Source organism: Lynx rufus, unplaced genomic scaffold (assembly GCF_022079265.1).
Source record: "Lynx rufus isolate CCGP_SWC_20201006 ecotype Redwood Valley unplaced genomic scaffold, mLynRuf1.p SCAF_18, whole genome shotgun sequence".
NCBI lineage: Eukaryota > Metazoa > Chordata > Mammalia > Carnivora > Felidae > Lynx > Lynx rufus.
The window spans coordinates 31883103-31908359 of NW_025814832.1; the positions used below are offsets into that span (position 1 = coordinate 31883103).

The window sequence follows — 25257 nt, forward strand, 5'->3', positions numbered from 1 at the left end:
CTTTAGAGCTGGGGACACCGCGGCCCAGGGAGCTGTGACATGCTCGCTGCTGATTGATTACCTGCGGCTGGCAGCAGGCGAGACCTCGGCCTTGCTGGAACTCACGGCCCGTCACTCTGCGCATGCCTGTTTCATGGCCGTGTGCACCTGGCACTCTTGTAGTGTTCACCGGGACACCTAGGTGAACAGAGATTCCTAGCGTGTTTCGATGCCGGGTCAGACACAGGGGAAAGAGTGAATCATTTTTCACCTATGAAAAAAAAGTACATTATACAGTAGGTTAGATGGTAGAGATTTCTATCAAAGAAGGAAGAAGAGAAGAAAATTAGGTTTAAAGGGGAATGAGAGCGCTGGATGGTTTGCAATTTTAGATAAGGGGAGGAGGGAGATTTCACTGAGGAGGTGACTACCTTACAACTGCTGAATAACAAAAATAGCTCAAAGTTTGGTGGCTCAAACCAATAAACATTAGCTCATGTTTTTTTGTGGGTTAGGAATTCGAGAGTGGCTTTGCTGAGTGGTCCCTGCTCTGTGTCCCTCTTGAGATTGCAATCAGGAAGTCAGCTGGGGCTGCTCTCATCTGAAGGCTGGACTGGGCTGGAGGACCTGCTTCCAAGATGGCAGACCACATGGCTGCTGGCTGGAGGCCCCCTTGTCACACGCGTGCCTCCATGTGGCTGCTTGAGGGTCCTACGACATGGCAGCTGGCTTCCCCCAGAGCTAGTGATCGAGAGAGACAGATGAAAGCCACAAAGTCTTTTGTGACCTAAGCCTTGGAAAAGTCATATAGCCCAGTCTGGAAAGAGGTGAAGAAGTGAGCCACAGATACCCCAGGAGGAATATTCCATTAGAAATGCCCAAAGCTGGAGAGAGAGAAGGGCAGAGAGAGAAGAGCAGAGAGAAAGGCTGAACAGATAGAGTAGAAAGAGCCAGGGAAGAAGAATAGAGGAGGTCAGAGAGAAGACAAAGGGTGGGGACATGTAGGTCACGGCAAGCTAGGAGAAGGGCTTGGGTGCTGCCTCTGGGTGAACTGGGTAGCCACAGCAATTTTGAGCCAAGGAGCAGCGTAAGCAGGTGTAGTAGGTGTGGCGAGAACAGACTGGAGGGGTAGGGAGAGAAGCAAGGGGACCAGTTAGAACACTGCCACCGTAAACCACGCAGGAGATGGTGGCAGTTCCCACCTGGGTGCAGCCGTGGAGGAGGGAGGATGTGCCTGGATCTACATAGGCTTGGAGGATAGATCCTACAGGTTTCTCTGTCGGGTTATGGGTGAGGAGTGAGAGTAGCCGAGAATGACATCGAGGTTTGTGGTCTTCGTTCCCTGAAGCCATCACTGGCCACTTTTTCTCCCTGCTTTCTGTGGTTTTATATGAAGAGATGGCTTATGGGAAAGGCTTGGAACCCAGCACCGTTTGCCTTATTGCTGTGACCCGCGCTGTGTTCTTCAGTTTATCGTTCGCCCTTTGTGGGACCTTGGTTATTACTGTCTACAAAATGGAAAATAAACTTCTACTTCTCAAGTGAAAGAAAGAATACATGTTCATAAAGGCACTTAAAGCTCTTTAGAAGAGACTACTAAAGTGCTGGGAAATTTTTTAATGGTTTGTAATGGTATTTTTCATGCTGGAGAACAAAATGTTTTTGTGGCACGCCCTCCCCTCCAATGTTGATCCTGTAGATGGAATGACTGATGCAGGCAGTGGATAAGAAAATGGGGTGAATCATGGCAGGGGGATAAACTCGGGTGTTCTAGGAAAGGCCTTACACCAAGCTCCAAACCTATGGCCCCGGGGAAGCCAGCTTCATGCCAAGTTTGCAAAGTGTTCATCACCCATAACCCTCCCAGGATCCTCCAGTGGGGTCTTGTAGGGCCACCTAAACTATTCACAGAATGTCCCCAAGCAGGCATGACTAGGCTGAGCCATTGGAAGTGAAGACAGTGGCTCCTCATGGGGCCGGAGCAGGGGGAGCAGGGAGCCCGGGGTTGGAGGCTCCTGGGGTTCTCATCATGTTCTGTTTCTTCATCTGGGTGGGGAGTTCGTGATGATAATCAAGTTTCTGAAAATTCTTCAAGCAGAACACTTATCGTGTGTGCTCTTCTCTGCATGTACATTCAGCTGCAATAAATTGTCTTTATTAAAAGGCAGTGAGTGTGGGGGGGACATCTGGGTGGCTCAGTCAGTTAAGCACCCGACTCTTGGTTTTGGCTCAGGTCATGTTCTCACGGTTCCATGAGTTTGAGCCCCACGGCAGGCTCCACGCTAATGGTGTGGAGCCAGCTTGGGATTCTCTCTCTCCCTCTCCTTCTGCCTCTCTCTCAGCCTCTCTCAAAATAAATAAGTAAGCTTAAAATAAAAAAGGCAATGAGGAGTTTTCTTGTCCCCACCCGGGACCTGAATTCCTACCTTGAGAGCATCTACATTCTCTACTAAAATGCACTGGTCTTTTTTTTTTTTAATGGATTTTATTTTTATTTTTTAGAGAGCACGAGAGGGAGAGGGTCAGAGCGAGAGAGAGAGAGAGAGAGAGAGAGAGAGAGAGAGAGAATCTCAAGCAGGCTCCATGCTCAGTGCAGAGCCCGATGCACGGCTCGATCCCACGACCCAGGGATCAAGACCTGAGCCGAAATCAAGAGTCGGAAGTTCAACCAGCTGAGCAGCTCAGGCGCCCCCAAATGCACTGTTTTAAAAAATCAATTACTTTAGAGGAGAACCCACCAATAAGTTGTTGCTATTGGCCACTGACACCTCCTACCAATTAGTAGGTGAGAGAAGGCATAGCTGGGCTTTGTCTGTTTGGGGACTCTATGTGATTAGAAGCGCACAACATTCACGATTTGTGTCTAGTTTTTCTCTTTTTTTCTCACTCAAAATTTTGCCTCTGAGATGCGTCATACTGTTGCACGTAGTTATAGGTCATTCATTCTCGTTGCTGTATGCCATTGCACGGTGTGACCGGAACGCTGTTTCTTTATTCGCTCAGTCTTTGATGGGCGTTTGCTGAGTTTTCGGTTTGGGGCTGTTACTGAGAGAACCTAGTAGCCTTTTTATGAATACGTAAGCACGTTACTCTTGGGTACATAGCCCCAGGTGCTTTTTAAGTCTCACGAGGCAGCCTTGCACCTGGCCTGTGCATAGAGCTGATTTATTTGCCAGGAGACATGGCAGGTGAAGGTCCCCGGGGTGTCCCTGGGGGGGCGAGAGATTTCCCCGCCTGCCCCCCACCCCCCCCCAAATCTGGGAGGCTTCTCTGCTTCCCTGCAAGGAGAGGTGCGCAGTGGTGGCCCGAGTCACCCCTGTACGCCTCCCTGCCTTGTGGCTTGCTTCCTGGGGCTCTTCCCCGCCCTCTCTGCGAAGGTCGGCAGACTTTAAGGGAAAGGATGGGTCATTCCAGCCTGTGGCAATAAAGCCTCCCAAAACTGTAAGAAGGGGGTGGGGAAGATCCCTTTCGTGCTAAACCAGCTCCAGGGAGCGGGTAGGGCCCAGCAGCCCCGCGGGGAGCCTCCAGCCCCTACCCATCTGCAGGCTCATCAAACACCTCAGCCGCCGGCAGCCCGAGTGGGAAGCTGGTGATGTCACCGCCGAGCCTGAACAGTCAGGCCTTTCAGGGCAGGACGATAACAATCAACACGGTGTGTGAGGGCCTGCCACGCAAGAACACACACGCTCACGGCACAGGGGAGGATCTGCAAGAGCCCGGGTGAAGCGGGGCTTGTCAGGAATATGCTGTTCTTTCATAACCAGCAGCGCAGAGATCATAGCCTGGAGAGCAGGCTGCCCTCGCGCCTGCCACCTCCCAGAGGAACCCGTGACGCTCCCTCCCACCTCCCCGGGGACCCCTCGCCTCCAACCCCAGCCCTAAACCCGCCGCGGAGCAATAATCTGCGCGTGGGGTTCCAGCAGGAATGCCCCGGCGCACGACTCCAGAAGGGTGCCGGTCACAGAGCACACGACGCGCACGGCAGGTCCACGATGGTGCGACTCCGAGGCCCCAAAGCTACTGCCTTAGGAATGGAGGAGCAGAGGCCCCATCATTGCCCAGTGTCACTTTCACCTTGAATCCCAGGAGTCTGTCCCGCCACGGCTAAGTTCCCTGAAAGACTCAACTCCACTGAACCAAGAAATTTCTCAAATAACGTGGGTGGGGTCGGATGTTGTCCTTTGCTTGGTCTGAGCAATGTTTTCTGACGTTCAGATACTTGCTGAGGAAGAAACCTAAGCAGTGGTTGTCAAGCAGGGACCACTCAGCCCCCCCCCCCCACCCCCCAGAAGACGTTCTGCAGAGTCTGGAGACATTTTTGGTTGTCAGGACTGGGAGGGTACGGCTGGAATCTAGTGGGAAGAGGCCGGAGATGCTGTTAAACCTCCCACCATGCCCAGGACAGACCCTACAGCAAAGAGTGACCTGGCCTAACATGTCCGTAGTGGCGAGGTTAGGAAGCCGTGCCGTGGATGAGACGTTCCAACCCCGTTAACTCTGGGGGTCTCTGGTTAACACCTCTTCCATCAGGTCTGGTGTCCTTGCCTCCAGATCGCCCCAAATCGCAGATCACCACTGAGTGGGCATACGGCATCACCTGCTCGTCTGCTGGGGACGTGAGCCCAGGTGACCATCTCTCTCCAAGATGGTGTGATGGGTCTGTGTGAGGCTCAGAGGACCCGAAGTATGTGACCACTGTCACTTCGTGGCCGGGTGACCTTGGGGATGGCCGCTCGTGCATCAGTTTCCCCGTCTGCAAAATGGGGATAGGAAGGGTAGAAAACACTTAACAAGGTAGTTGAGGTTAATTGTGTTGCTACGTGTAATAAAACACCCACAACCACGCCTCCCATTTTATCACCTTCAATAAATGGCAGGGATGATTGTCATTATCTTTATTCCAGCCAGGGGACCTTAGGCTCCCGTGATGGGCATGGTAAGCGGAGATGAGACGCGAGCTGATTTCGGGGGCGGGCTGTTGCCATGGGGAATGCGCGCCCTGTGCTTCGTGCTGCTGCCCTTGCTGAAAATTTTCCCCAAGTTCAAGGCCTGAGATAATTAAGTGGCAGGTTTGAGTGGAGACCACCAATACACGAGTTTCGAGGGAACGCCTCCAAAGGGGGGCTGGAGGCCCCTGGGGCGCAACTCCACACCTGGCCTTGGGAAGACTCGGGTGCAGCTGGGCCGGGGCACTGAGCACTCAGCACTGAGCAGACTCTGCAGACTGTGACGCTTTCTCGTGCGCAGGAACGGTACAAGATGGGTGTCTAGGACGCCAGCGCCCGCGTGCCCGCGTGTGTGTGTGTGTGTGTGTGTGTGTGTGTGTGTGTGTGTGTGTAGGCTTTGAACTGGGGAAGGGGTGAGAAAAGAAGGCCTGGATGACCCTGGCCTACCACCTCACTCCTACGCTTGCTCAGTTCCTTCTTCCCTTGGGACACGCGTCTCCCCATCTCTCTCTGTTGATTAAAAGGATCCCTGTCCTTCAAAGTCCGTCTTGAATGTCACCTTCTGTCTCGGATCATCTTCTTCTGCGGGAATCGTCCTCCCCTCACACTTTGCGCTGCTCTTCCGGCTTTGAGCCAGTTCCGTGCCGTCCTGTCCTTCGTAGGCAGGTGTTTTGCCCTCTCTTTGATTGCAGACTCCCTGAAGATGGAGGGGGGCCCTTCCTACCATCTTTCTTCGTGTGTGACCTGAGCTCTCACACATGGCCAGCGCGCAGCGGTGGATTCTGGAGGCGCCCTTGAAAGGGGGCTCCCTGCTGGCCGACAGTTGCTATTTCTGGCCTTGGTTCCGACCAGCAGGTCACAGAATCAAGACGGTTGAGGAGCATGAGCCCGAGAAGAAGTTTCACGTGAGGCTGGGAAGGTCACCAGGCGCTGGGGAGCAGCAGAGCCCGAATGCCGCCTTGTTCGGGAACCTCGGGCAATTTGAACAGTAGGACCGTTCGAGGAGCCCCAGCTCTGGGCTGTGTGTGGTTGGCACTTTACAGCGATTGTCCACAGAAGAACCCCGAAAATGGGGCATTTATGCCCCTTTTGTGGAAAAGTGAAGGCCGAGTTTCCTATAGCTTGCGCTGGGTCACAATGGTGCACCTGGGGGGTCCCACCGGGTCTGTCAGGCAAACCTACTATCTGTCACGCCACCTCTCCGTGCCTTGGTTTCTCCCTTAACCACGAAGGTGTTGGACAAGGGACCTCCAAGGGCCTCTGCAGCCAAGTGTTCTCTGGCTTTTACTCTGGGGGCTGAGTGGGAGGAGGACGCAGGAGATGAGAAGGCAGGCCTGGGGTGGGGGGCAATGGGATCCGGCTTCTAAGAAGAAGCAGAAACAGCTGCCCACGGGGATGGCCTTTCTTCCTGTCGCTCACCTCTCAGGATTAGCGGTACCTGAAGATAAGGGCAAGGAGGGCCCTTCTGACAGCAGCCTGGACGGCCAGCGTTGCACCTGACAGGCCCCGGCCCTCCTCCACTTACTCTCTCCTCCCCACCCCTGCTCTCCCCATGGATGTCCTTTCCCTGCCCTTCTCTCCCCTCCCTTGCGAATCCCAGTCAGACACAGATGACGGGTCACCGTGGGGCTTGGCTTGACCCTGAGACAAAGGGGTGCCGTCAGGGCACAGCCTGTGGTTTCTTTTCTTAATGAGCCCTTCGTCCCCACCTCCTTCTCCCTGCCGCTAATTTGCTGCAGTCCAGATTAGTGGCGGGGTCTTTGTGCTTCCTCTGGGAAGAACAAAACACAGGACACGGCAGCCTCACGGTCTTGGGAAGGACAAGGTTTGGGTTTCTCCCCTTGCTTTTCAAATCCGTTGGGAACCTTCATAGCCCATCCTGGAAAGGAACCCTCTCATCTGGGCTTTCCCTGCCCCAAGTGGGATGAAGGGGGGATGGCCCCCCAGGTCCCGCTACCTGGAGAGGCGGCAGGAAGGGCCCAGGCTCTCGCGTGGAGCCAGGGAGAGCACAGTAGGGCTGCAAGAGGAGTGAGCGTCTGGGGCTTCCTTCCTGGCAGACCGCCCTTCCCCCCTCATTCATGGGGCTCCATCCTGCTGATCTCGGCCCCCACGACTAAGCCAGCTCCAAGCTTGTCCATCCAAGGGACCAGCCCTGCCAGCCTGAGCCCCTGCTCCCCTTCTCCTCTCTTACCCTGGGCACCTGGGAGCCGCTCTCTTCTGTCACTGCTGTTGCTACTCCTGTCGCCCCAGCAACCCTCCACTTTGATGCTTCTGCTCTCTGTTCTTCCATTCTGAGCCCCTCCAGGACTCCCCCGTTCAGGTTTTATGCACAGGAAGCATCCAGGCTGCTGGCCACCTGGTGCATTCACAAGGAGCCGCTGGTGTCCTCAGCTCCCACGTGGGGCCACCCCCGTGACGCTTCTCAGCTGAGTGTCAGGATAGCAGGAAGGGGTCTCCTGGGCCGGAGGTGGGCGTGGCGACGAGCCTCATCCTCACCCATTTTGGTGATGTCTTAGGTCACGGGTTCGCCACACTGCGGGCGCGTTCTTCAAGTCTGCGGACCTGGAGCCCGACACCATAGCGATCAATTGCGGCCTCCGAGGGTGGGCCCGGGCATCGGCGTTTCGGCCAGGGCTGGGAGCTCTGGATTTTTTAATCCAGTCCTGAGCTGACGCAAATGATGAAGTGGTGCTACAGAGGGTGTGGAGGGGACTGAGCCCTTCCATGGGGTCCCCCCCACCTAGCTGACATCTTACAGATTCAGGGCATACGGCAGAGCAGGGAACACGGTGGGCTAGCGTGTGTGTGTGTGTGTGTGTGTGTGTGTGTGTGTGTGAAGAACAGAACCAAGTTGGGAAGGGATGTGTATGAAGATGGGAAGGGCAGAGACTCTGTGGTCCGACCCTTGCGGGGGGGGGGGGGTGAAGGGGCCCAGGAGCACTCAGGAGAGATCTGGTGATCTCCCAGCAAGGTGGTGCCCTGCTGAGGACGGCCTGGCAGGTCTCAGAGGGTGTAGCACCTGGTTGGGCTGGGAGCCCCATGTCAGAGTCAGGGCAGGGCGGAGGTGATGTGGCTTGCCAGGGATAGAAGAATGGGGTTTCTGTGCTGCTTATCAGGATGGTGGCTGCTGGACAGGATGTGGAGGAGGCTCCCACAGCCCGCCTGGCGGATGGCTGCAGTCAGTGCTGCGTCATGGTGAGGACTTTGGCCGGGCAGCCCCACCTCTGACTTGCTGGTGACATGGGGCTGGCAACCCTGGGGTTAGGCTGGGGGTAAGTCGTGTGCCTACCTGTGAACGGGGTCGGGGGGGCAGGCGATGCTGTTTCTACGTCAGACAAGGGACTCGAGATCTGGTCAGACACTTTGACCTTCCTCGTTGAAAGAAACCTTAGATTCAGGTCAAGAAAGCTGGTCGTATTCACTTATCCATTCGGGGGCGGGGAGGGGATGCTGAAAAAGTGTGGGGGGAAGAAGGGACCACCACTTTGAGGGTCTATTTGAGAAGACAGGACAGGGGCTCATGAAATACTGGCAAGATGATATTGACAAATGAAACCTTAAGGTTCATTTCTTCCACAGAAATATATTTTAAATGTCCCTTGCTCCTGAAGTAGGAGCTCAGGGTCAGTGTGGGCTATGACAGTGATAGCAGAAGCCTCTAGAGCCCAGGGCTCTCTGCCCAGGGCTGGTGGGAGCATATGGGGTCCTGTAACTTGAGCAGGGCTTGACCAGATGATCCAAGGCTGGGTTTGGGTTCCTAGACCCAAGATCCAAGAGATGAGAAGTGAGACTCCTATTTTTTTTAAGTCTTTCTTTCTTTCTTTCTTTCTTTCTTTCTTTCTTTCTTTCTTTCTTTCTTTCTTTCTTTCTTTTCTTCCTTCTGCCCTCCCTCTCTCTTCCTTTCTTCCGTCTTTTCTTTCTTTCTTACTTTCTTTTTTCTTTCTTTCTTCTTTCTTTCTTTCTTTCATTCTTTCTTTCTTCCTCCTTTCCTCCCTCCCTCTCTCTCTCTTTCTTCCTTCTTTTCTTTCTTTCTTTTCTTTTTTCTTTTTTTCTTTCTTCTTTCTTCTTCCCTCCCTCCCTCCATCCCTCCCTCTCTCTCTCTTCCTTTCTTCCTCCTTTTTTCTTCCTTTCTTCCTTTCTTTCTTTCTTTCTTTCTTTCTTTCTTTCTTTCTTTCTTTCTTCTTTCCTCCCTCCCTCCATCCCTCCCTCTCTCTCTCTTCCTTTCTTCCTCCTTTTCTCTTCTTTCTTTCTTTCTTTCTTTCTTCCTTTCTTTCTTTCTTTCTTTCTTTCTTTCTTTCTTTCTTTCTTTCTTCTTCCCTCCCTCCCTCCATCCCTCCCTCTCTCTCTCTCTTCCTTTCTTCCTTCTTTTCTTTCTTTCTTTCTTTCTTTCTTTCTTTCTTTCTTTCTCTCCCTCCCTCCCTCCCTCCTTCCCTCCTTCCCTCTCCCTTTCTTTCTTTCTTTCTTTCTTTCTTTCTTTCTTTCTTTCTGTGGGAGAGGGCAGAGAGAATCCCAAGCAGTCTCTACCCTGTCAACACAGAGTCTGATGCGGGGCTCAAACTCACAAACTGTGAGATCATGACCTGCGCTGAAACCGAGTCAGATGCTTAGCTGACTGAGCCACCCAGGCGCCCTGAGAAGTGAGACTCTTGACCCTGATCCCAAGCCCAGCCCCCAAGGCCAGCCTTTTTTCACCCTCCGCAGATAGCAGGACAGTTTGCCCCTGAGCCTGACCAGTGACCACAGCACAGCCCCTCCCCCCTGCCGCCACGTGTCCCACCGGAGCAGAGGAGAGAGGATCTCAGTGAGCACCACAGGGGCCCAAAGAAGCGTGGTGCCAGTGCCGGACCCGCAGAGAGTCGGCGCGGAAGCCAAGCCCAGGAGACCTGTGTCCCTGTTGGATTCTATTCGGCACCTCCCCGCCCCATTTCCGAGGTTGCCTCTCAGTAAAATGCGATGTATCTGTCTCCAAGCCAGAAGGGAATGGAGACCCAAAGGTACCGAGCACCTCACATGTGCTGGGAACCGTACAGGCATGAGGTCATTGGGCCACACGGCAGTCGGCCATCCTTCGTAGGAGACGTTACCATCCCCACGCAAGCCCGTCTGTAGTATTCATAAGGCTCTGAGACCTACAAAGTCAAAGGATTTGCACAAAGTTATACGGCTGAGTGGCAGAGCGCGGGTCGTCCTAATGTCCAGCCAGCATGCTCTCTGCTCACTGTAGCGCCATAAAGGTCCAGTGTCCCTGGGGACCGGGAGCAGCACCAAGGGGTGGACGGTCTGTATCAGCCCTTTCTCCTTGCGTCCTGCACCTGCACCTATGCCCTAACCCTGCTCTTTCCTCCGCCTGGCACAGGTCTCACCTGGATCTCTGACACCAAAGGGCATCGTTGGGCCTAGGCGAGGGGGTCCTGCGTGTGTGGGTGCTCAGTTCCAGACGGTTGCCTCCACGTGTCTTCTTGGTCTTTCAGGAATTTGGCCATTGGAATCGGGATCCAGAATTTCCCGGAGGGCCTCGCTGTCAGCCTCCCCCTGCGAGGGGCTGGCTTCTCCCCCTGGAGAGCCTTCTGGTAAGTGCTCCGAGAGTGTCAGCTGTCAGAGGCCAGGGTCGTGTCTGACGTAAAGTCAGAGCGGTCCTCTGTATGGGCTTCCTTCTTCAAGAACCATCTCCTCCGTCCCGGAAGTGTCTCCGGAGCTTCTGGTCAAACGCCAACAGTCTGTTTGAGTCCTGAGCCCTCAAGGGTGGGAGGAAGCTCAAGAAACTCATCTCTTGACCTTCAGCTTTACATAAACCAGCTCAAATCGCCAGGTTTCCTATTTCAAAATGTTTCCATTGTAGCCACGCCATGCCCATTCAGTGTTAGGGCTCTTTCCCCTCCAGTAGGAAGTAAACCAATGTCTACCCTAAATATCACATGCCTTTGCTGAGGCCCATCTGACCACAGCCCGTCTCCAAGAGTCACACACTAGCCCCTGTCACAACCCTTGTCACTGTGAAGGCCAGGATCGTGTCCATAGGAGATGATGCCCTACTGTACTCAGACTTTGTGTTTTCATGGGCTCCAGAGGCCTTTCTAGTCTCTTCCTTAATTTTACCTTCTCAGTGACACATAAGGTGAGTCCTCAGTTTTCAGAGGAGAGAACTGTGGCCTAGAATGTCAGGTGACTGGTTTCAGTGGTGATGACTCCAAGACCAGAAGTTTAATCTTCTGTCCCTCAACTCAGGACTCTGAGCCTCAGAATACTTCTCTGTTAAAGCAATCACTGCTCTAGAATGTATGGTGAGGGCATTTAAAAAGACCGCTAATAACAACAATTTAAAAATGCCTTCCATTTTATGGGGCCTTATGACTTACAAGTTCTTACACATACTTAAATTATCTTATTTCCCCCCTCCTGTCTCTTTCTCCATTGCCGGAGTCTACGGAATAGAGGCCTAGGTGCGGGCAGGGCGTGATGGCCTTAGAGATTTGATTCAAATGTGAGTTCCGGGAGCCCAGTAGCTGTGACTGTTTTTTTTCATATGGGAGGGGCCCCCCGGACAGGAGGTGAGGGACCCTGAGCTTAAACTTTTTTTCTTCTTGCTCCAGTCTGGGCCTGACGTCCAACTCACTTTTTCCCCAAGTGACAAAGGCAACCCAGGAATTGTACCCACAGCACAGAGCTACGAAGTCGGCTGACCCGTGCACAGGGCACAGGTCAGGCAGCGGTGGCCCCTTACAGGGTTCTGCAGCGCAGACAATGTTTCCCCCATGCCCACTGTCTGCCCCCGGCCAGGGAGAAGCAGAGAAGCGGGGTGCAGGGCGGGGGTGGAGTTCACAGCCCTGTCCTGTCACTGGGGAGGCACGCTGGGCGGGGAAGTGCCCCAGTGCACCTCTGGGTTTCTTGCCCCCGTTTTACAGTTGGAGAGATTGAGGCTCACAGGCAGTATATCTTGCCAAATGCCCACAGCAAGGGATAGCGGGAAAGATATCCCAGCTCCCTTGTCTAGTGGTGTCCAACCCGTATCAGGTGACTTTTGCAGGTGGTGACTTTTGCTGCGCTATGGGGAGCAGGTACCAGCTCATCTGCTCTCAGCGCTCACCTGGGCTACTGTTTTACTCAGGGCTCATATGATTTCAAGCAACAGAGACCCACTCTCACTAGCTCGAATAAAGGGAATTATTTATATTTTTTATTGTGAAAGAGAGTGTGCATGTGCACAAGTGGAGGAGGGGCAGAGAGAGAGGGAGAGGGAGAGAATTTCAGGCAGAACCCACCACGGGGCTCGATCCCATGAACCATAAGGTCATGACCTGAGCTGAAATGAAGAGTTGGACGCTTAACCGACTGAGCCACCCAGGTGCCCCAGGGACTTAAAAAAAAAAAAAAATTTTTTTTTTAATGTTTATTTATTTTTGAGAGAGTCAGAGACAAAGACAGAGTGCGAGCAGGGCAGGGGCAGAGAGAGAGAGAGGAAGACACAGAATCAGAACCAGGCTCCAGGCTCTGAGCTGTCAGCACAGAGCCTGATGCGGGGCTTGAACTCACGGACCGTGAGATCATGACCTGAGCTGAAGTTGGACGCTTAATCCACTGAGCTGCCCAGGCCCGCCCCCCCCCCCCCCCCCGCCGCCAACCGAGGGATTTTTTTTTTTTAAAGAAGAAATCTCAGCTTAATTCAGGATGGGGTAGTGGGGACAGGCCGTCAGTATACATCTAGTCAGGTAGGTCCACATCTTCAGTAGAGATGCATGGGTGCAGCTCCTTCAGAAGGGGGTACAGTTGTGACCCAAACACACCAGGCACAACTATGCTAGGGAAGTGTCTATACCACTCCTAATCAGTGTCCTCTCGGTCAAGAGACAAGGTAGACATCAGCTGACCAATGGTTAGCAAGCACGTGGTGGATCTGTCCAATGGGTTATTGCTCAGTCGTAAAAGAAAGGAATGATACGTGTTATGACATGGATGTACCTTGAAAACATTATGTGGGATGAAATAAGCTAGTAAAAAGGACCACATATTGCTTGAGTCCGTTTATACGAAATATCCAGAATAGGCAAATCCATCGAGACAAAAAGCAGGTCAGTGGTTGCCAGGAGCTGGGGGAGGGAGGGGTGGGGAGTGGCCGCTGAGGGGTGTGGGGTTTCCTTTTGTGGTGATGAGAATGTTCTGGAACTAGATAGGGGTGATGGTTGCACAACCTTGTGACGATACTAAAACCACTGGACTGAACACATTAAATGGGTGTGCCATATGGTATGTGAATTATATCTCAATAATGCTATTATGGAAGACAGACAGTGTGGAAACCTTAAAACTCTACCAGAAACCCGGGGGTCGGGGGGGGGAGCCTACTGTGTTAGAGGAGGTCAGGGAAGAAGGAGGTGGCTAAAAACGCAGTGATTTGCACTGCTGTGCGCGGATATGACGTGGAATGAAATGCATCCGTTTTCTGGGGCTGAGTCAGCAGTCTGAGCACAGAGTGCCTGGTATCTGCTTGACTTTCCTCATGGTGGCACTTGTCTCTGGTCTCTCCTCAGGTACGGGCAGCTAAGCGGCATGGTGGAGCCCCTGGCAGGGGTCTTTGGTGCCTTTGCCGTGGTGCTGGCTGAGCCCCTCCTGCCCTACGCCCTGGCCTTTGCTGCTGGTGCCATGGTCTATGTGGTCATGGACGACATCATCCCCGAGGCTCAGATCAGGTTGAAGAGCATCCCCTCCCCCATTCGTGCTCGTCTGTTTCCCAAGCCCGGGGCCCTGCATACAGATCTTGCCTTTCCTCGCTTGCTGCTCCTTTCTTTGCTCCCACCCCTTTCTGCCGCTTCCCGAGATCGTCCCCACTCCCTTCTCAACTGTGTTTTCCGAAACTAGAGAGAGGAGTAAGGGGCAGGTGGGTGGGGATGGCCCAGGTGACACCAGGTAATGGCATACAGACACTCTACCTCCCCACCCCCGTGACACAGACGATTAGCTTTTGCATATTGTCCCTTTCTCTCCCCACCCTTCTCTTTCTCGATTTTTCTAGGGCTAGAATCTCGGGAGAGGTGAGCTCTGAGAGCCAAAGCTATCCATCCATGTTCTTATTATGTAGCCATAGGCCAGGTGTCCGGGAAGGGGGGGGGGGCTTCCTTTCTCTGTTTTATTTATTTATTTATTTATTTATTTATTTATTTATTTATTTATTTTACATATTTATTTATTTCGAGAGAGAGAGAGAAAGAGAGAGAGAGAATCCCAAGCAAGCTCAGTGCCACCAGCACAGAGCCTGACGCAGGGCTCAGTCTCACGAACCGTGAGATCGTGACCTGAGCTGAAATTAAGAGTCGGATGCTTAACCGACTGAGCCACCCAGGCACCCCTGTTTCATTTGGTTTTTGTAGCTAGTTTAAAGGTCAGATTCAATAATATCATCAAGAATTTAATTGCCACTCTTTATCATTCGAGCATTTATTCCAGAGCCATAAGAGGTGTCTCTGGGCAAGTTACTTCTGTATGCCTCAGTTTCCCCACCAGTAACAAGAGAATAACGGTAGTACTACTGATCTTGTGTGGTCATCCTTTGGGATTACATGAATTACTTTGCCTGGCATATAGTAAGCCCCAGTAAACGTTACATGTCAATATTATTATCCTTACTAATCGTAGTGGTACATTTTTATTGGAATTGGACATCACAGAGGATGCTTGCAGCTTGGACAGTGTCCCAGAGTACATTAAGGTCTTCCTTTCCTTCCCTCCCAGTGGTAACGGGAAACTGGCATCCTGGACCTCCATCCTGGGATTTGTGGTGATGATGTCACTCGATGTCGGCCTGGGCTAGTGCTGAGATGCCTCAGAGCCCAGGAAAAGCAGCACAAGGAAACTGCAGTGGCTGGCTTCTACGGGACCACACGCCTCTTCCTTTACATTAAAACATTTTTCCTTTCTCTCCTTTTCATCTCATTATCCTGATTGACTCTGATCATAACATGACAATTTTTACTTTTCTCTTGAGGGAGATAATAGTTTTATTTAGAATGTCAAGGTGTCACGGAACAACAGATTTTTGTTTCTGGCCACTGAATAGAATCTTTCTTCGGCGGGATTACCAAGGACACACAGATCAGGGAAATCTCTGCTTTCACACCCTCAGTCTCTCTCACTGGACTCTGTGGCAGCTTGTCAAGTTCACCTGGAGGAGCAAGCTGCTAAGAGAGAAGCTTCCAAGCATTTTTTGCCTCGTGACTCAGAGCAGAATGGTCAGGACCTCTCTCGTCCATCCCTCCTGACCTCTCACCATCGAGCATCTACCCGTTAGACCAGAACTGGAACATCATGGACAGAGCAACCAACTTTCCAAGGTTCAGCCAGCCTAAGGAGGAATGCGACTTCCTCCTGTGTCCCCCCGAGGGACACGCTGGATGGGAAGGGACACAGACAAAGGGAAGAAAATCAGTTTGTCTTTTTCTTTCTTTCTTTCTTTTTTCCTTTTCCAAGGCAAAGATTGACACTCTTGAAGTTAAGGGAATTAGGGAATTCGGAGAGCCACGAACACAGTGAACCCTGTAAAGGCAGAGAGCAGCTTTGCTCAGAGACCTCTGCTTTCTATGGATTCCAAGAGCAAAGTGGTTTGTCATGGTTTCCAGATCCCCTAGACATTTCTTTCAATATGTTTATAGCCTCCAGTTTTCTAAGAGACTCGGGGACTCCAGCAGGTGGCTGGAGCCCAAACCCTCCTGGAGTTATGGAGGGAGCCACTGAAGCTAACTTCAGTGAGAGAAAGACATTTGGAATCTGCAGTACGCCCTTCCCGGTTGACCATTCCGTAACTTGTAACCTGACCCTGCCGGAGTCTTAAACTGCCGCAGGCTTTGCTGGAGTGTGGCCAGAGAGCGCAGGATGGGAGAGGGAAGAAGGGGTGGGAAGAAAAAGAGAGATTTTCACGTCCCCCTTGTAAAGGAAATCTTGGCCAAGTCACCATTCTGAAATGACCCTAAAGAATGACTTAAAGTAGACCAGAGGCCAGCCTGCCCCTTCCTGCCGAGAGCTTCTCCAACAGGGGCCACACACTGTCTGCTTCAAACAGAGCTAAAGCCTGCCGTCCTTGTTGGTCAAAGGAGCATGTGCGACCTTAAATGGGCTCTGCCAACGTGGCCGGCAGCCCGGGAACCAGGTATTCGGGCACTGTGTTGTCAATGCCTGCCCTCTGAGTTTACATGTTGAATTGCTTCCAAGGGTGAAGAGCCTGCTCTGTGAATGCTCTGAGACCCCGAAGGCCAACCTCATGCTGGGTCTATGTATGTTCTTCTGAAGCACTGATGATCAAAATTGAAGACACATTCAGAGGGTTTTGATTGGTTGAAATTAATTGGTTTGGTGGTTGGTATATGTGTATTTTTTGATGTCTTTGTATGTAGTTCTGCATAACGCAAACTCTCTGATGGACAAGACCTCATAACTGTGATTAATATCAATAAAGGGGATATTGTTGTGGATGAGCTGTGTCCAATCCTTCTCCAAGTTGCTTCTTTCCAGGGTTGATAATGTAAGAGCTTACTAAAGTCAGTCCTAACATCTCCCCTACCTGACGTCAGCAGAAGCAAAGGAAAGAGCTCCGATGAGATGGGCCAGTTAGATTCATGGTTACAAGCCACAAATCCAACTCCAGCTAATTTAGGTGGGTATTTAATGGAAGGCTGTTGGGAGCTCTCAAGATCCATAGGAGAAACCATCTCGAAAGTGGGTTGCATCCAAGAAGTCTAGAGGTCTGGGACCACGACCCAATCACATCTCAAAAACAGCTTGGTTTGGGTGCCATGACCCCTGGATACTGAAAACTGCTACTCAAACTGCTCCTCCTTGGTTCTACCACCACCGCCATGGGAATGAACCAGTCTGAACTGACCCTGATCCTTTGCGCCCCGGTTCCACATTCAAAGTTCTGGGCAGTAACATCTAAGCTGGCAGCATTTATATCCTGTGTCCATGAACTAGCTGGTCCTGCCTCCCTACCAAGACTCACAAAATAATGGCTTTTCAGTTTTTGGAATGAGTTCAGATAGTGGAGACCCAAAAGAAGAAAAAAATATGTTTATTACGTTTATTACAGCCTCACTCTCTTGCTATTCCACATCTCCATACATTCAAACTTCTCTGTTCACCCTTAAACAAAACTTCTGCTAGATAATGGAGCTCTCCATCATGCAATGAAACTTCATACTTTCCCTTTCTAAAGGGAGTTACCCTAAGGACCGGCTGCCCCAGTATGGAGCATTCCTTTCTTGGATTCAAAAATTCTAAACTGGTGGGGTCCAAAGGTGAAGAGAGTGTGTTATTAGGTAAAATGGAGCAGGCATCATCCCCACACCCCCGTCTTCCATACCCGATTCATCTGGCTTTGGGGAGAAACAGCCCCACATATCGATCATTGGTTCTGAACCAGTGTCTTTTTTTTTTTTTTTTTTTTTGGACGGTCTGGCTCACACATGGCATGCAATACCTTAGGGAAAATCACCTGATGTTCTATGTTCCTATGCTTCTCACACTAGCACAATAAACCCAGAATCTCTCTAGCAATGAGACGTCAATGAATTCAGACTAGAATTATGTTCTTCCCTCCATGGTTGAGTACCCTAAAAATCTATTCCTACACATCTTTCCCCCAAATTTGTCAATAAAATTAGGAAACTCCTGAAATAGTGTTGGCTTCAAATCCTTATTCTCCCCGGGTTGAGTTTGCCACTGCCCTTCCTTTGGGGGCATGCTGGGATATAACTCATCATTTCTGGAGACGATACAGGGTGTTGGGCGAGGAGAACTGGCTTTCCCTTGCAGGGTGACTCCTTCAGGCAAAGCAAAAACACAGTGAAGTGTTTCAGAAGACTGAAGGAAGGGGGTTGTTTCAGCTGACAAAGGAAGCTCTTTGAGGATTTAGAATTGAGAAAATTCCAAGGTTTTTGAATCCTCCCATATATCTCTGTTTTCCTTTTCTGGGTCCTACTGCTTCCTGACCATTGCTTTCTATGAAAAGGGTATAACTGGGGCGCCTGGGTGGCTCAGTCGGTTGAGTGGCCGACTTCCGCTCAGGTCACGATCTCGCGGTCCGTGGGTTCGAGCCCCGCGTTGGGCTCTGTGCTGACAGCTCAGAGCCTGGAGCCTGTTTCAGATTCTGTGTCTCCCTCTCTCTGACCCTCCCCCGTTCATGCTCTGTCTCTCTCTGTCTCAAAAATAAATAAACATTAAAAAAAAAAAAGAAAAAAAGAAAAGGGTATAACTTTACCAGCACAGACATTCAGCCAATCCTGGGGATTGGATTTTGCATTTGCTTTTTCTACTTTTCTCAGCCTTATGGATACAAGAGGTAAAAGGATATTTAAGAACTGTCATAAGATAACTCTAGGTTTAAAAATTTTTTTAATATTTATTTTTGAGACAGACAGAGACAGAGCATGAAGGGGGGAGGGTCAGAGAGAGAGGGGAACACAGAATCCGAAGCAGGCTCCAGGCTCTGCGCTGTCAGCACAGAGCCTGACACGGGGCCCGAACTCACAGACCGTGAGATCATGACCTGAACCGAAGTCAGACGCTCAACCGACTGAGCCACCCAGGCGCCTCGATATCTCTAGGTTTTAATCTTTTCCTTGAGCTGGTATTTCAGTACTGGAGTTTGCTAGTGTGTTTTCAAGCTGCTAGCCCTGCCTGATGGGACTGACTCTGTCTTCATATCCTTGACCGTTTGGTGGCAGAAACTTGTTCCCTCAAGGCTTTGCCTTCGATGGACCCTTCATTCCAGAGGACTGTAAGGAGAAATTGAGAGATGGGGGTAAGTATCAGCATCTGGCTCTTCTCTGGGGACCTAACAAAGACATTCTCACCCCACTGTTCTAAAAAAGTTTTTTTTTTTCAATGTTTACTTATTTTTGAGAGAGAGAGAGAGAGAGAGAAAGCATGAGCAAGGGAGGGGCAGAGAGAGAGGGAGACACAGAATCAGAAACAGGCTCCAGGCTGTCAGAACAAAGCCTGATGCGGGGCTCAAACCCACAAACCATGAGCTCATGACCTGAGCCAAAGTCAGACACTTAACCAACTGAGCCACCCAGGCGCCCTTCACCCTGCTGTTCTGAGGGAAGGACCAAAGGGCCATCGGGTAAAAACTGTGGGCCAGGCAGGGTGCTACGCGCATCACCTCCTTTACAGCTCCTTGACTTCCACGTTACTGCCCCACTTTGCCAACAAGGAAGGTGAGGTCCAGAAAATCTTCCTCTCTCCAAAGTGGTGACAGGCAGTGGCAGGGTTGGCTCTACTTTGCACTAAGAATGCGGTAAGTGACTTCCCAGACCCTCCTCCTTGGAGCTTTCCAGGCCCAACGTTCTGCACCCCTCCACCCTCTAATAAAATGTTGGTTGAACCTGTGAAAGTTGGAAGCAAATGGGAGCCCAGGGGCTGTTCTTTTCCTCTCTTCCTTTTAAACAAGTATGATTACATATAACAAAGGCACAGACCGTAGGTATGCGGTTCCACGAATTTTTACCTCCGCACCCCTGGGCCGAGCCCTGCGGCAGGGTCTAGGGAAGCCACCGGCGTGGGGTTCCCCGGCTCTCAGGTCTCTCCCCCTGGCTACGTGCCCTGGTCAGCCGCCTGGCCCGCAGGTGCCACCCGCCCTCCCGGCCAGAGGAGGCTGGGCTGCCTGCGCGGGCACACGTTCCCCGGGGCGCGGCCCCGGGTCACCAAGAACCCGACGCGGCGCCGGGGGCGGGTCCCCGGGCGGGATCCGCGGTCGGCGGGCGGCTGTTTACCTGCGCGGGGCGGGGCTGCGGCCGCGGGCGGGGGCGGGGCCTGGGGCTAGCGCTGGGCGGGGCCTGCAGCAGAAGGTGCTCCCGGGAAGCGCTGGGGCCCGCCCCTCCCGGCAGCCCCGCCTGCCACGAACCCGCCAACGCCATCAACCCGCTTGGTTCCAAGGAGGGCAGTCCGTCTCCACCGAAGGGAACCCTGGCTTCCTGGGGCTCCCTGCTGTGTGCAGGCTTGTCCCTCGCAGGGGTGGACCCGGATTTGGGGTTTCCGAAGTTTATGCAATTCGAGGAGCACTCTTTGGGGGGAAATTAAAGGACAAACACACCATTAGGTACCGGACTTTGGAAAGGGCGCCTGAGACCAGCGGCCCTGCAGTCGAGGCTTCCCTGGCTTTAAGGTAAGTTCACCTCTGGCCCCCGAGCCGTAATTTACCCTGTCTGACGGTGCTAGGGCATTTTGAGGTTCCAGAACGTCAGGGGTTTTATTGAGCGAGTTCACTTTGTGATCATCTTCCTAGTATAGCCCAGCCCTGCAACTGTGACAGCGGGTGGTAGTGTGTTCACAGGCAGGAGGAATACCTCTCAAAATTGTGCTTCTCTGTCCTGGAGCGGGAAGAACTACACCTGCCAGGCCGAGTGTTTCCTCCTTCCGGCCGGAAGCGGGAAGAAGGGTGGCCCCCGGCTGCCAGTGAGCGCTGGGGGAAACAGAAAGCCTAAGCCTTAGGATCCTACCCAACCCTCTTCCCTTCTAGTTCTCCTCTTGACAGTGTCTGGGCTCCGCCAGCGACTTGATAGCTCAGGGGCCCTGCATGGCCACCGTCTGTCCCCAAGGGCTGTCACTGGGCCGCTGCAGCTTCTGATGGGGCTGCTCAGCCTCAAGACCCCCAAGCGGCCTTGGGGCACCTGGCTATGCCCTCTGTTCCAAGACATGGAAGACATAGGCAGATGGCTGAGCGAAAAGAGCAGCTGGATTTTGTTGGCCCAGGGAAAGGCATAGGATTCTTTTCATACAGGGTAGACCTTGGGACCTGTATCCCAGCAGCCCTTGATTCTTATCCAGATTTAAAGATCAGACCAGAAATTGTGTGGGATCTCCTCTGATGTAGTCTCTACTCTCTCGCAAACTATGAGCCACAAAGTTAACGAGTGTCTTTGCTGGCCTTGTTGTCTAGCAGTAAGGGGTATGGATCTTGGAGTTGGTGTTTGGAGTTGGTGAGGACCCAGCCCTGGGGTTTAAGGCCAGGCTTAACTCCCTTCACTGATGGCAAGAGCCATGGCCTCCAAGAAGTCCAGGATGTGTCAGAAGAATGAGAAGGTAGCCTGGAGGGAGCATGCAGAGAGAGCCAAACTTTAGCGAAGGTTTGGCTTTCTTTGCTTTCCAAGTGCTCAGTAAAGGTGTTGGAAGTGTACCCCCTTCTCTGACCTTGCCTTTTAGCGATAGGGTTGGATGTGCACTTGGGTCTGCAGCCCGCATCGGTCACTACCACCCCGTGGAGGGTGTCCCATAGAAAAGAACAGTCCGCTGTTTTCAGATTAGTACTTGGGTCTAAACTTCATCAAAGTTTCTCCTGAACAGGATACCTGCTCCATTTCTGCTTTTTCAGTGAACAATGCTGAAAGAACTTACTATGTGAAATTAGGGGGAATATAAAATTGGTCATTCACTAACAAGTCTATAATATAGGTTAAAAAAAAAAAAAAGCCTGCTCTTGGCTGTATTCTCTGGGGGCTCTACTGGGGAAGAGTTCACTTCCAAGAGCACCCAGGTGGCTGGCAGAATTCAGTTCTCGGTGGTCGTCGGGACTGGGAGCCCAGCTTCTTGCTGACTGTCGGCTCTGGGCTTTCCTTAGCTCCCAGGGGCCACCTGTGGTTCCACCTGTAGGGGCCACTCACAGTTTCTTGGCACACGGGCTTTCCCAACATGGCTGCTTACTTCATCGAATCAGCCTCTGGGTGAGTTTGCTAGCAAGAGGGGATCAAAGTAGCAGAATCACAGAAGCGAGACCCTGTCACCTTTGCCATATTCTCCGGGCTCAGAAACCCAGGTCACATGAGTTGACTTCATACGTTCGCCGTCTTTTTCGTCCATCGTGGCGTACGTGACGCAGCCGACTTCGTGTGGGTATGATATGACTTTATTCTCTCTCTTGCGCATATGCGTCAGAGTGGTGCAGTGAGAAAATGGAAGGGTTGAGTGAGTGGGGGGGAGACTGCAGTCACGGATGCCCACCTGGAGAGATGGACTGTGTTGCGTGAGACCCGTGGGTCCTGGTCCATCTGCCTTCCTCGAGGGATGTCCATGGGCTGATCCCCCAGAACTCTGATCCAGAGTTGTGGCCAACTCTTGGCTTCTTTACGGGACCCAGCGACAGGTGCTGGGATGCTGAGTGCTTGGAGAGGAGCATTTGCAAGTCTCTCCCCCCCTACCCCATCTTCTGTCATTAGCAGAACAGAGCTAAGTATAAATGCTTCAGAGTCAGGGTGACCATTTCCATGCAGACATGGGATAGAGGCGGTGATGCCTTAATTTTGGACACTGTCTTCAGTTTGGTCTAGAAACTTTTACAGACCAGCTCCTATTACATATTTCATGGCAATGGCCATGTAAGTCTCAGCCATTGGCCGTACTTTGTAGGCAAGAGGGAAGGAAGGGAGACACAGGGATGACAATAACCAAAAACCAGGCTCCTACCAGACCTGTAAGAGCTTATAGACCTAGAAATCTCCCAAGGATTTATATGCACATACCTGTATGTTCAAAACTTGTATAAATAGACTTGTATAATAAAAACACAACAACAAAAACCTTGTAGGTCAGAATCAAGAATTAACTTTCTTGGTTGGGAACCGAAACTTTAATGTAAGGGAGATATTAGATGAATAGACTTTTGGGTCCCCGGCAGAGATTGAAACGGGCTATGCCTGGGGCGGGGGGTGGGGGGAAGTAGGTGATGGGCATTGAGGAGGGCTGAGCACTGGGTGTTGGATGGAAAGCAATTTGACAATAAATTTCATATTAAAAAAAAAAAAACAGGCTATGCCCTGGAAACTAGAAAGGTTCACGAACCTATAGCATCCTCCTTCCTAGAGCTGTTTCTTTATCCACTAGGTTATGCGGCTTGAGGAGGAGGGCTGATAGAGGCGTGTGTATTTGTTTAACGCAGAATTGTTGGCAAATGTAAAATTCTTGGCAAACCTGTCAGGTTGGCAGGTGCTGAAACGCTTTTTCCAAGCCAGCAAACCTCTGCTGCCAGTTTTCCATCATCATCTTCGTGGCGCCACCAGGCAGAGTGCCATCTGTCTTAGCTCTTGGTAGACCCAGGCACCAGCCACACTGACAGCCTCTGGAAGGATGACACAGCTCTCAAGATTAAAGGGAGGGCCAGGGTTAGAGCTTTTCCTCAATGGGCTCTATCTGGCCAGCTGTGAAAGACAAGGGTGAAAATGGGGAGGTGGTTTATCCTCATCTGAAGGTTTGGACTGGGGGGTAGGGTTGGGATGGGAGGGGCAGGGTAAAGAAGAAGGAGAGAGGGATGTTGATGGGGATGCCGACTGGTACCATTGGCATCACTTGCACCACTGGATGGCAGAGGTCACGGCTGTGGGAAAAGGTAGGATCCTTCAAGGCAGCTTCTTTAGAATCCATAGCACTGATGGTGTGTCCGTGTAAGATGACATTGCTGATAGTGTGGCAGATTGTGATCAGCCTTGGCAGGGAAGCTCTGAGCAGGGCTTTGTGGTTTGGAAAAGCGCAGCAAACAAGTAAGGCACAGGGCGGCCTCAGAAAGCCAACCTCCTGTGCCCAGGGCTGCCATCACCACCCACACACAGGCTCCTCTTACCGAGAGCCCAGCTTTCATTTCCTCCCGACTTTCGTTGATGGCGGAGCCTCGTCCCACCTATTTGGCCCTTGGGAATATTACCCATCAGCACCTGGTGCCTTGCTTTTTTCTGCTGGGTCACTGACCCTCTGCGTTGCCCGTGTCCCACGAATCGGTCAGCACCATTCTTCACTGAGATTTTGTTGGCAGGTATAAAGGGGAGTCGGGCCAGCCCAGGGTATGATATGGCTGCCTAAGTAAAGGAGGGTAGGATCTTATAGTCGGAAGGAGAGAGAGCACCTATGCATGTGGGTGTGGCTGTTACAATTCAGGGAGTGAACGGGTGACTTCTGATATTCTCTCTCTAATCTTTATCTTCACTCGCACCATCCACTAAGAACAAAAATAGCAAGGGGAAAAGATTCAGTGGATAACATTAGCTTGGGCAATGTACCAGCTAAAAGTGGAACGCTCGCAAACATCCTACAAATGTCAGGCTATGCAGGACGCTTTACCTGGGATGGTTACCAGTGGTTTGGCCGCCATTATAGCTGCCCTTCCTCCTGCCGGTAGAAGTATTGTGACCGTCCCCTTCTGAACCACGACTACAGCTTTGGCCAAACGTGTCCTGTGTTTAGGAACTGCCTCAGTCCATCTGGTCTCTGCTGTGATGTAATCTGTGCTACAGCAGGAGTATTTGGGAAGTAAGTGTCACGAGACGTTCCTCTGGAGTCCCACCAAAAACGAGTGGTTTACTGTCCAACACTGGAGCTCACTCAACTTTTTACTGTCTGGTTAAAAAAAAAAAAGAAAAAAAAAAAGCAAAGCCAAGTCCATTGTAACGGCTCTAATTTCAGGGCAAGGCCAGATCCGATCGTTTGCTTTACGACGCATACTGAAGCCTTAGGTGGGCAGATTTATTCTTTCCTCCGTGTTTGGATCTTTAACATGTGTTTTTGTTCACATTTTATTAGGGAGAATTTTGAGCCTCCACTTCAAGTAAACAGAATGGTGTCATGGATCCTCTTGGACCCATCACCCAGTTCCAGCAACCATTAACCAGTCTGGCCCCCCTCACCTCTCTCTTTCTCATTATTCTGAAAGAAGGTAAAAAGAAAATCCCAGACATTTGTCATTTGATTCATAAGCAGGTTGGTATGTGTCTCAAAAAGGAAAAGGATTGCTTTTTTTACGTGACCCTGATACCATTACTATACCAAGAAAAAAAAGTGACATTATGTAATTTGCTTTAAAAACCCACATATACCTTATTCCCTCTCTTTAAGTTGAGGAGTGGCCTTTGGCCAAACACAATAAAATCTTAACTGTTTAACTCAAATAGCCTATATTTCTAAGGGAATTTGTGCTTTTTTCAAAACTCATTCATTAGCTCATTTCCTTTCCCTAAATAAGCCTGTGGGGTAAAGCGCAGGGAATGAGACCTGGGCAGCAGGGCCTCAATCAGCACTAATCATAACTCTGAACTTGCCTTGCACCCATGGCCTAGGCAGCTCGTGCCAATGGCCCCACCCTAGAGGGACAGCAGGTCTGGACACCCCCTCCTCACCTGTCCCCTCCGTCTGTGCTGAGTGCCAGGCCCCGGCTAGGCGTCTGCAGCTGCGGAAAAGTTATTTGAGGAAAACACTTGTATATTCCTGGCCGGGTGGCTGGCCGTCATGTGGATGGAGAGTGGGAAGGGAGGGGATAGCCAGACAGAATAAGACAGCCGAGGATGGCTTCCAGGACTTGTCAAGAAGCATA

The 25257-nt window shown here is 51.5% G+C and overlaps 1 protein-coding gene across 2 annotated transcripts in view; it reads left to right on the forward strand.

Annotated features, from left to right (window-relative positions):
• The window catches only part of SLC39A11 (solute carrier family 39 member 11), a 339923-nt gene extending 323542 nt beyond the window's left edge, over nt 1–16381 (forward strand). For both annotated transcript variants that reach the window (XM_047081492.1, XM_047081493.1), the window contains exons 8-10: nt 10397–10495; nt 13451–13609; nt 14649–16381. In XM_047081492.1, coding sequence (XP_046937448.1) covers nt 10397–10495; nt 13451–13609; nt 14649–14727 — 337 coding nt within the window. In that variant the 3' untranslated portion in view covers nt 14728–16381. The remainder of the gene's footprint in view (nt 1–10396; nt 10496–13450; nt 13610–14648) is intronic.
• The last annotated feature ends 8876 nt before the right edge of the window (nt 16382–25257 follow it).